This window comes from Rhodamnia argentea, chromosome 6 (assembly GCF_020921035.1).
Source record: "Rhodamnia argentea isolate NSW1041297 chromosome 6, ASM2092103v1, whole genome shotgun sequence".
Taxonomy (NCBI): Eukaryota; Viridiplantae; Streptophyta; class Magnoliopsida; order Myrtales; family Myrtaceae; genus Rhodamnia; species Rhodamnia argentea.
The window spans coordinates 14,854,152-14,864,535 of record NC_063155.1 but is presented as its reverse complement, the minus strand read 5'-3'; the positions used below and the strand labels follow the sequence as shown (position 1 = coordinate 14,864,535).

Sequence of the window (10,384 nt, the reverse complement as noted above, 5' to 3'; positions counted from 1 at the left end):
GCCGAAGAAGAACCGCCCACTTGAGCCTCTACTTGTCTCTGTGTTTAGCCGATATTCCTTCTGCTTTCTGCGGTTCTGCTTCCCCAGTCCCTTCAACCGCTGTCGGCAGCGAATCCCCAGGTTCTGCTACTTATCGGGAACGAGCCTCTGCTGTAGCAGCCGATATTCTCCGCTGTTCTGCTCTGCTCTGCTCTGCAAATTCCTTTTGCAGCCGTCCTCTTCCTCTCCCTGGCGGGGGGCGTGTCTCCTTCTGCCTTTGTCTCGCTCGCTGCAGTCAACAGAAGAAGACTGAAGGAGGAAGAAGCGTGGGCCAGACGAGCAAGTCAAGGCCTATCCTGTGCACGAGAAAAGAAAAGCAGGCCGGGTTTCGCCTGCGTGGGCTCGGGTCGACTCAGTCCGATCCAACTTTTTGCAATTTCCTTTTAAAAAAAAAATTTGGCAAAAGGATACGTAGAGCGTCAATATTTATATACGGCGTTCACTTTAATGCCAATATTTTTTTTAGATCACTTAAGTGTCGAATCGGAGAAAAAATAATCGCTTAAGTGTCAATTCCGTCCAAAAACGATCACGTAGGGCGTGCATGGTAACATTTCTACTTCAAAAATCAACTTCTAACCGTAAATTGATTTTTCTAGTTCTCTTTTGAAATAGAAGTTGATTTTTCTATTTCTATTCTAAAATTTATTTCTGATCGTAGAAATTCGTTTGGTAACAGTTGAAAATTTCTATTTCTAAAACATTATTAACACAAAATATTCTATGAAAAATTATTATTGGCGGCCGAAAAATTTCTACTTCATTTTTGAACTTTTTAAATTTCTTTAAAAATAAATTTTATTATTAAAATATTCTTTATTTCTTAAAAATAAAAAAATTATTATTTATTTTTTACTTGGGCGATTAGAGACGACGACTCGACGGCGCGAGTCGCGGCCGGGAAAGAACGGCGATTGGTGGCTTTCGCGGCCGGTGAAAGTTGGCGATGGACGGTGGTTGGTGGTCGGCGGTTGGTGGTGGCGGTGGTGGTCGGTAGTCGCGAGCGGTGATGAGCGGGGCATGGCGGAGGTCTGCTGTGGGCGGGGCAAGCGATGGTCGGCGGAGGTTGGCGGATGTAAGTATGATCGAAAAGAGGGTAAGGGCGTAATAAAAAAAAAGGTGAGGTGAGAAATACTTTTTGAATTGGAGAAGCTAGTTTTTTTTAACTTCTCAAATTGGAGGGAAAACAATTTCAGAAGTGGAAATTTCTTTCAAAAGTAAAAATTTTTACCAAACGGATTTCAGCTTCAGAAGTTACGTTACCAAACGGATTTATGCTCCAAAAATACTTCTGGAGCAGAAATTTACTTCCATAAGTATTATCATGCGCACCCTTAAGTATCAATTTCGGCCAAATAGTACACGTGATTTTTTTTTAATAATTTTTAATATTATGTGGCAATTATTTTTTAAAAAATCAATCCACGTGACGTCCATGTAGACTATTCAACATAAATATAGTTAAATTTTTAAAAAAATTAAAATCAAACAGCCTGGCCATTGCCGACGAGGGTGGGGAATGGCCGAGGGGGGTCGTTGAGCCCCTGTGACCCCCGTCGAGTCCTCGTTAGGGTTAGCGAGGCCTAATCGTGGCCAGCCTTGCAAACCCACGCCTTCTTTATGTAAAATTCCAGATTCGTGTGTCAAGAGTCACAACCCACGCCTCTCTTTTTTCATCCTTAATAGAAAAGCCAAACAACTCCAAAAAAACAAAAAGCAAATTCAATTCCTAATGAAGATATGGAATTAGGAAGGGATTTGGCTAAATACTTATAATTTCACACGTACGATGTTTTGGTAAAATAGGTACTTTTATCTATTTGTAGAAAGTGCTAGGCTTAAAGAATCCCAATCCCTTAATAAGTTTCACACAAGAAAGCTTGCGGAAATTTCGCAGTATGCAAAGCATAGTTTTTTCTCGAAAGCGTCGCAGCAATAAACAACTTGGCATAACTCATTTGGACGGTGCACATATGATATAGACACCGATTTAACTTAAATAGTCAACTGCAATCACCAATGGACCTATTTATCCGCGATTACTTAACATGTCATGTCCGAATTGACATTTTGAAAACCGTTCGGACACACTTCAATGTGTTTAACAATATTGAAACAAGTTAATGTATTGCTACGGGTCGACACGTGGCGAATTCATATACTTTTAAACATGTCTACACGTGCTTAAACATATTTACAATATTACATCGAGGGTCACTTTAAAGGTGTGCTGAAAAAATGTCTTCGTGTTTAAGCTTCGAAATTGTGAATCCATACATAGATATCTCTTTTTTTTAGCCGAATACACACACACAAAAAAAAAAGGTGTCGTTAACAAGTTTTCTTAGGGCACTTATTAAATTAACTAATAATGGAAATAAGATTTTTTCGAGACTGGTTTGAAAGTGAGATAATCATACATTTTAATAAAGGTCACTTTAAAAAGTAAATTGAAATTCCATATGTCGGGGCTTCTAGATGGACGGGTCCCCACGTCGAGGAACATAAGTACGTCAATTTATACTGCACGCCGACCAAGAAAGACCGCCACCAAACGACCAGACAGAATCCAGCCCTCGTCCGACGGAATTCGACTCGGAAGAGGAGACTCTCTCTCTCTCTCTCTCTCTCTCTCTCTCTCTCTCTCTCGGTCAATCTATATAAAAACCTGCATGAACTCTCTTCGCCAATCCCATGCGCGCATAGTCTTCTTCTTCTTCTCTCTCTATCTCGATCGTTCGTAGCAGCAAGACCCATCAACCACTCTCTCTCTCTCTCTCTCTCTCTCTCTTTTCTTGGCAATTGGCTTCGTGTCTTGGGTGCGCAATAGCATTTGACCAGAACCCAAGAAGGAGGCGAAGACTTGGTGGGCAGAAAAAGGGAGCGAATCAGTCCGCAATGTGCTTGATCCACGGAGAAGGAGATGGAGAAGGAGAAGGAGAAGGAGAGGGGATAACGGGGCTGAGCCTCAACCCGCCGACCAATTTCGCAACGGTGGAGGAAGGCATCTACCGATCCGGCTTCCCTCGTCCTCCCAACCTCCCCTTCCTTCGATCCCTCCAGCTTCGATCCATCGTGTAATCGACTCGCCTCATCCTTGTCTGCAAAACATCGCCTTTTGTCTTATGTTTTGTGGGGATCAATGCATGTGATCTCCCTCGTTTTTCTCTATCACATTGCTTAGGTTTGCTGAATTATGGAATGGTTGCATTCCACATATGTATCTGCAGATACTTGTGCACCGAACCTTACCCAGAGGAAAATCACAACTTCTTGCGCTCCCAAAACATTCGTCTCTTCCAATTCGGGATCGAAGGCAAACGGGTATTGGGAAAACCCTTGTGCATTCTCTACGTTATCCGATAGATTTTCTTAGCTGAAGCTCTTTCTTTGTGCTTTAAGATATGGAAATTTCTCGGTTTTTGCCGCCGTTCTAGTTGTGTATGGTTGACATTTACGGTTGCCCGCGATCGGTTCTGAGAGAGAATGGAACTTTGCATTTGCAGGAGCCTTTTGTACCTATTCCTCAGGAAACCGTCACGGAAGCTCTCAAAGTTTTGATCGGTACGACAACGTTTGCTTCATATCTGTCTTTCATTTTAGTGTTCTATCGATATGATTTCTTAGTCTGCGAAATGTGACGCCGGCTTATGAGCATGCACGGGGTCTCATTTGGAATTCTTGGTGCTTACAGATGTGAGGAATCACCCAGTTTTGATCCACTGCAAGCGTGGAAAGGTATTGTTGAGGATCTTTGGATGCTATAATCAGATTTAGGGGATTACGCATCTCTAGTATAACGTCGCAGTTCGCGGAAAACGCCCATTTGATGGGTCCATGTTTTGCTTCAGCTGCTACTGATGTCGGAAATTCTTGGACGTTCCAGCTTAATTCTCAGAATAATTCTTCTGCATCTAATTCTTTCTGGTTTCTGCCATCAACCAACTTGGTTCTCTAGCTTGTTGGCCTGAATTATGTTGTCTTCTCAGTACTTCACATGTTGATTTCTTCTCTCTCAATATTTCCTGCCTATCTTTCTTTTCGTCCTCGAGGGTTCTTACTTTGATCATGTCGATTTTGATCCTACTGCCGGGCATTATCTTCAGCTATATGTCTTTTCTTTCATCCTTGTGCAGCATCGGACAGGTTCTTTGGTGGGCTGCCTCAGGAAATTGCAGGGTTGGTGTTTGTCCTCTGTGTTCGAGGAGTACCAGCGCTTCGCCGGCGCGAAATCCAGGATCACGGACATGAGGTTCATCGAGACATTCGACGTGACTTGGCTGAGGCAGTGCCTATACAGCATAATCTACCGATACCAAGGTTATAGTTCCAACAAGAGGCGGCTGATGTACAGAGAAGAAAGCGTACATAAGACTCGAATAGCCTCGAGTTAGGAGGGTTTGTATGCCTGGGCACGACGCCAAGGAAAGCGGATACCTTTGTCTCTACGCAGGGCAAAAACCCTGCAAGGAGTTGTGATTTGTTATTCGATTTCCTCCTTTGAAAATACTTTAGCACAGGCGCCCTTGGAGATTTTCTGTCTTGAGAATTGATTTGTTATTTCCTCCTCCTTCGTCTCTTCAGCAGTACATAGGCCAGCCACCAAGTAACCGATGATACCATTAGCAATTTAACGTGATAAAATGATTGGCTCGTATCCGTCGTAGGGGACTTTCAAAACAGAATGCTAGACTTCTTGTGATATACTAGAAAGATTACGATTGCTTGACCCCTATTTGACGAAAAAGCCTCCGAAGATTGATCCGTCATCTAAAACTGTCGAAACGAGCAACCTTGTTGTGTGGTATGCGCCACAAAATGAGAGAGAGAGAGAGAGAGAGAGAGAGGATACTGCTCGAATAAAGAGAGTGATTATCCTAAGAACAAAACTGTAACTATTGGATGCAGATAAGTTCACTAGTTTTTTTGTTGTATCATGATGCTATTGATTATCTGGAAGAAGCAAATGAAATTAACTTAACCAGAAATGGCAAGCAGAATTCTCCTTTCCTGAACATATTGCTAAAGCGAAAAAGAGAAAAAATGAATGATCTCAGGAAGGATAACTTCCCAGGATTTGGTGATAGATTGATGCTGACGATGCATTTGTAGGACCAACAACTGGAAGGCAAGGATCATACAGATGATCATCCCTTTGCTCCTGCTTTGGAGTGAGGAATCTCATATCGTTCTGTTTTAGCCGCTGTCCTGAAAGGGCTGACTGAAGTGAATTAGCAGGCTTTCCAATATGATTACCATCGAAAAGACTGGTCACAGGGACTTTTGGGTATGGTCGAAACTTGTAAGGTAGAGAGAGAGGAAGATCTGGAACTAAAGAGGCTATAGAACCGGCTTGATGGATTGCACCCTGGGTGGGATTCAGGCCAAAAGAGCCGCAAGGTATGGCACTTTGCAGAGGAGGGAACTTGAATGGAAACACGGCGGAAGCGCTAAATTTCATGTCATTGCCAAAATTGGTTAGTAAACTCGATCTCAGAAACTCATTATGTAACTCAGGCTTTCTATCAAATAGTGGAAGATCTTGAACCTGTGCCTCCGGCTTATTAGTCCCAGAGTTTCTAGGTATTGCAAGGTTTGCTTGAGCACCAACAGCAGCTGGAGACAAATTTCCACCACCTGGGGCTAAATTGCTATTCCTGGCTGCAGGAACTTCATGGTTGTGTTTTCCCTCGTATGTTGTAATTACATATTTAAGGTTGTCAGAGGCTCTTTCCACATGCTTCCTCACGGAGCAACCAGCGCTAGTGCACTTGTAGTAGCTCCTATGAGATACATGAACAAGAATCTTTAGCAAGTCACTATATATATCGGATTTCTCAGAACTAATAAGACAACTCTTTTCTAAGTCACAAAACATCAAGTTTCAGCTGGGATCTCAATTTCTCAGGTAAAATTCTGATTGCACAAGACAACAAGAGCACTAAGAGAGACAACGACAAATGCACTATAAAAACTCGGAAAAGGAGCATTGGTGCATAATACCTAGGGTTGGGATTTCCTTTTACCACCTTTTGACCATATTTCCTCCACCTGTAACCATCATCGAGTATGTCTATGTCGCTCTCTATCTGGATGACGACCCTTGGTTCACGTACAGCTCTGGATGGCAAATTCGATTCACTCAAAGAGTTATCTGACTTCCTGTATCAAGTGGTAGGAAAAGTTAACAGGTGCTTCCCTGTCCGCAATTTACAAGATGGAAGGACGAAGTATCAAAGAAAGAAAAAAGTTACCTTCGTTTTGACTCGGGTTCCTCATCGTCAGCATCCTCTCCATGTGACATGCTTCCTTGTGTAGCCCCATCTTCATCGTCACCATCAGTGCTAGCCAATGTAGAGGAAAGTTCTGGAGTTTGTGCTGATTCAAATGCAACTGCACATTTTCCTTGTGAGGTTCGCAAAGGACCAGAAAGCTCGGTTAAGACAGATGTTGAGGATGTTTGCTCCAGACCATCAGGTCTCCAATCCGGACCAAGTCTAACATCTTTAGACCCTAACTGATTATTTCTCCAAACTGATCCACCTTCAACTTTAATAGAAGCTCCACTGCCGTCATCCATCTCTGATATTTCATTCAGTGAAATTGCTGATCTAAGCAGTCCACATCGAATAGGCTGAGGTTTTGGATGATTATGAGTACCCTTATAGATAATTTCTGTTATTTGACCATCGAGAGAACGCTCAACCTTCTTTTTAACCTGACAATTTGGATTTGTACACTTATAGTAGCTTCTAGGAAATTCACTGCCTTTTACTTGCTTCTGTCCGTACTTTCTCCAATTATATCCATCTTCCGAAGTCCTAACTGTCCCACCTGAGGTGTGTGTCCCTTTTTGATCTCCTTCCTCAGCATATTCTACCTGCGTATCCTCTTCAGGAACAGATTCTTTCTCTCGGGCACCATCTGAGCTACAGATCTGCAAGCCACTGCAGCCTGCATTCAAGTTCATTTCACTCAATACTTCTGCATCAGAAGATGAATTAAAGGAACCGTTCTTTTCAGCAGCTTCCTGAGACATTTCTGTTTGGAATTCAAAATCCATTTTAGGATCTTCTAGGAGGAAACCTTGTTTATCAATACCGATTCCCTGCGAATGATTGCAAGAACAAACCCAACAAAGTAAGATATCATATATTCCTGTAGGAAGGTGTGAATTCCCATGACTTGAATATCTGTTAAGTCCAAATCTATATGGTTATTAGGAAGCCACCAAAACAGTAGAAAGTTGCATTCTGTTCTTGACAGGAATATTAGAGGAAGTTTCCATCTAATTGTCTCCTAATGTGCATCACATGATTTCTCAGTAATTGCTTGGTCTCAGCTGAAAGGTCACAAGAGGAATAAATGCTTCAGTCAGGTGCTGTGAAAGCCTCAGTACCACGTCAGCACGCGCGCACCGCACAGAGAGAGAGAGAGAGAGAGAGAGAGAGAGAGAGACCCACAGTCATTGAACAACTGTGTGGTTACTAGTGCAAGCAAATGTCTAAGCCGGAGCTGATCTTTCAACAGGTTAGTGGCAGTGCTTTCGCTATGAGCAAGTATTACCTGATCTTCTAAAGCAGAAAAACCAGAGAGAGGGGAGGAACACCCAACAGGCTTGAAGCTGCAAGTCTGGCCACTGGAGCTTCCCTTATTGCCATCAGTGGTACTTGCTGAGTGCACCATCGAACTATCAGCAGGAAAGGTAGCCAATGAAAATGTTCCTGTGGTAGGAGACGACTGTCCCCGAAAGAACAAAGCATTAAACAAATAGCATCGAGCAAGAGCTACTATACATACACATAAAGGCTTCCAATAACTCAGAGACAAATTAGACACCATTCAAGAAATACCTCCTGATAACTTCCTTAAGTTTAGTGGACACACATTCACAAGGGAAGCTTTCAAGCATTCAAGTAAGCATAAAGATGTGCTTACTCCAAACAGCTTGCTAGGAATGTAAATATTGTCTATGGCATGCTAAGAATTCCACGGCTTCATAACCCTCATCCTTACATCTGTTTTGCGCATCTTACATTTGGTGTTCGCCTTAGGTTGAGCAACTCTAAGGTTGCCTTGTGCAAGTGAACATAAGCGATTATGTTGAAATTGGGGTACATTGGAGCTCGAAATTGTTGCATTTCATTATTTTGGTTGAATGTAGTAGTCTTGTTAACTCTTCCGAGGGCTTGTTCATGGGAGTAGGTCCCACCCATTTTGAATTACTTTTCAGCAAGAAACAGTTTACGAGATTGGAAAACGGTAAAATTGATAGTTCCTACTCTAGCCAACCAAAAAAGGGCACAGCAATAAGTTTACGCGAAAAAGTAGAAACTGGCGTACTTTAATTATTTTAGGAAAAGAATTTATATTACTGCTAATGAACGGTAAACATTTTTAATTAGAGTTCTATGAGAAATTTATAGAATATCATGACTCTTATGTTTGCCCATTTGAAATGATATAGTACAGCGATTACTACTCATCTTATAGCAGATATGAACGTTACAGGAATTATTAGGTAAAAGGTTCAGACTGAAAGTCAGCTTTGAATTTGTTTTATAAGATACTTGCAAAGAGCAAAGGCAAAGAACAAAAAGAATATTCAGGGATTCGAGCAATTTTAGGAATGAATTTAAATGATTTTAGGATGTTCAAACTCAAGCTTCGATCGTGCGATCGATTCACATGATTACATGGTAATTGTGTCCGTCGCATGACAATCGAACTGTTCTTTTACATTTTGATAGCAGAGATGGGCCTGAATGGAGTTTCCAGGGAAAATCCTGAGGTTAGAATTTTGATGTATGTAGAACGCAAGATGCGTCAGAATCAGATGTTACAAACTACCCTCAGCTTCACATTTGAACGACCATCACATTCTCTCAATCAATTCCAAGGACGATTCCAATTGCGAGATCAAATGATCAGAAATCGTCAATGTCTTTGAAAAGAAGATCAAAAAGGGCAAAGAGCCGGAGAGAAGCAAAGACCTGAGAATTAGGGAGCATAACAGGCGAATCAAGCAGAGCGGTGGGGCTGATCCCGGGAGGTATCGTGAGGCACGGCGAAGCCAATGCACTCGCCGCCGCCTCCCCCGCCGCCGCCGTGTCGATCCTCGCACTGGCCGCCGCGTTGAACCCGCACTTGGCGGCCCTCCTCTCCGCGATGCTCCCTCCATTCCCACTCCCCCCCCCCCCTCCTCCTCCTCCTCCTCCTCCTCCTCCACCGCCGTTGATCTTCTCGCCCTCGCTCGACGAATCCGTCGCGTTGCCCCGCTCCGACGAGGAGGACTCGTTCGCTTCCATCACTAACCGACGCGTCGACGCTACCTTCGTTCCTCCTCCTTCCCCGACTGAATCCCGAAACAGAGAGCAGGAGAGAGTTTCAGCTCCGGGAAGAGACGGAGCTGAAACCGAGAGCTGCGTGAAAGGAACGGCGAGTGAGCTCGGAGCGGCGGAAGCATGAGAACGGCGATCGCGGCGAAGTGGTGCTGTCGATGAGTGAAGAACGAAGGCAACGAAGAAGAAGAAGAAGAGAAGAAGAAGAGAGAGAGAGAGAGAAAGAGAGTGCGAGTTGGCGGGTGGTTATGGCGTGAGACACTCTCTAGCTTTTTGCTCGGCGCAGTGCGTAATTTAACCGGAGGAACGAACATCCGCGCAATCGGGCGTACCCTCTGCCACGTGGCGCCCGGGGATTCGTGTCGGATTTTCCTTTTTCTACGGAAATTCCACGTGGCGGTTGTTGTGTGCGCCCCGGGGGGGTTTGAGGAGCGTCACGTGATATGCGCGTGGTTACCTTCGTTACGTAGGAGGGAGGAGCACGGGGCAACTCCAAAAGCATATATGTCGTTATTACTTTGGTGTTTTATCAAATTCGAGAACATAACATGTGTAAAAAACATTTATTCCACGATTCAAGCATTTTTTTTTTCATGTATTTCAGGTTTGAAAATGTAAATAGCTTACAAAATTACCGATAAGATCATTTCATATCTTCGACATTTTTCGCAACATATATATTTACCGTAATACTAATTTTTTTCTCCAAAATGCCCTTCTTTATTCTTCATAAGTGATATTGAGAACATGATTCATGCCGCATTGCCAATTCTTTCACGCGGTCTCCCCATTTTTTTTATATTATGACGCAATAATTTGCCGATCGAAGTTTTAAGGAGCAAATGGGGAAGAGGGTAATTTGGTAATTAAGCATTCGAATGTGACTACTGGCTCGAAAGCGAAAAAGAAATGAAACGAGAACCAGAACCACCTGACTTATATTCTCGATATTTTTTGCAAGAATGTATATTCAATATAATTATTTTTTTTTTCAAATGCCCTTG

At 43.0% G+C, this 10,384-nt stretch overlaps 2 protein-coding genes across 2 annotated transcripts; one reads left to right on the top strand and one right to left on the bottom strand.

Annotated features, from left to right (window-relative positions):
* Nucleotides 1–2,751: 2,751 nt before the first annotated feature.
* On the top strand, nucleotides 2,752–4,588 carry LOC115748420 (tyrosine-protein phosphatase DSP3-like). Its single transcript, XM_030684898.2, has 5 exons — nucleotides 2,752–3,116; nucleotides 3,270–3,363; nucleotides 3,546–3,603; nucleotides 3,734–3,777; nucleotides 4,176–4,588. Exons 1-5 carry the CDS (start codon nucleotides 2,938–2,940, stop codon nucleotides 4,431–4,433), a joined length of 633 nt encoding a protein of 210 aa, XP_030540758.1. The 5' UTR covers nucleotides 2,752–2,937; the 3' UTR covers nucleotides 4,434–4,588.
* Nucleotides 4,589–4,944: 356 nt separating this feature from the next.
* On the bottom strand, nucleotides 4,945–9,645 carry LOC115748413 (probable WRKY transcription factor 33). The gene is made up of 6 exons (XM_048280035.1): nucleotides 9,611–9,645; nucleotides 9,033–9,579; nucleotides 7,606–7,779; nucleotides 6,294–7,147; nucleotides 6,043–6,201; nucleotides 4,945–5,822 (listed from the first exon to the last, which is right to left on the bottom strand). The coding sequence occupies exons 2-6, from the start codon at nucleotides 9,345–9,347 to the stop codon at nucleotides 5,093–5,095; spliced, it is 2,232 nt and encodes a 743-aa protein (XP_048135992.1). The 5' UTR covers nucleotides 9,348–9,579; nucleotides 9,611–9,645; the 3' UTR covers nucleotides 4,945–5,092.
* Between the last annotated feature and the right edge of the window lie 739 nt (nucleotides 9,646–10,384).

Bases quoted from the DNA above. Each gene is read 5' to 3' on its own strand.
- LOC115748420 (XM_030684898.2), top strand. From the start codon at position 2,938: ATGTGCTTGATCCACGGAGAAGGAGATGGAGAAGGAGAAGGAGAAGGA. The intron at 3,604-3,733 runs GTACGACAACGT...TGGTGCTTACAG, and splicing joins AGCTCTCAAAGTTTTGATCG to ATGTGAGGAATCACCCAGTT. The intron at 3,778-4,175 runs GTATTGTTGAGG...ATCCTTGTGCAG, and splicing joins TCCACTGCAAGCGTGGAAAG to CATCGGACAGGTTCTTTGGT.
- LOC115748413 (XM_048280035.1), bottom strand. From the start codon at position 9,347: ATGGAAGCGAACGAGTCCTCCTCGTCGGAGCGGGGCAACGCGACGGAT. The intron at 7,780-9,032 runs GTCTTTGCTTCT...TTTCGGGGACAG, and splicing joins TTATGCTCCCTAATTCTCAG to TCGTCTCCTACCACAGGAAC. The intron at 6,202-6,293 runs GTAACTTTTTTC...CACTTGATACAG, and splicing joins GAACCCGAGTCAAAACGAAG to GAAGTCAGATAACTCTTTGA.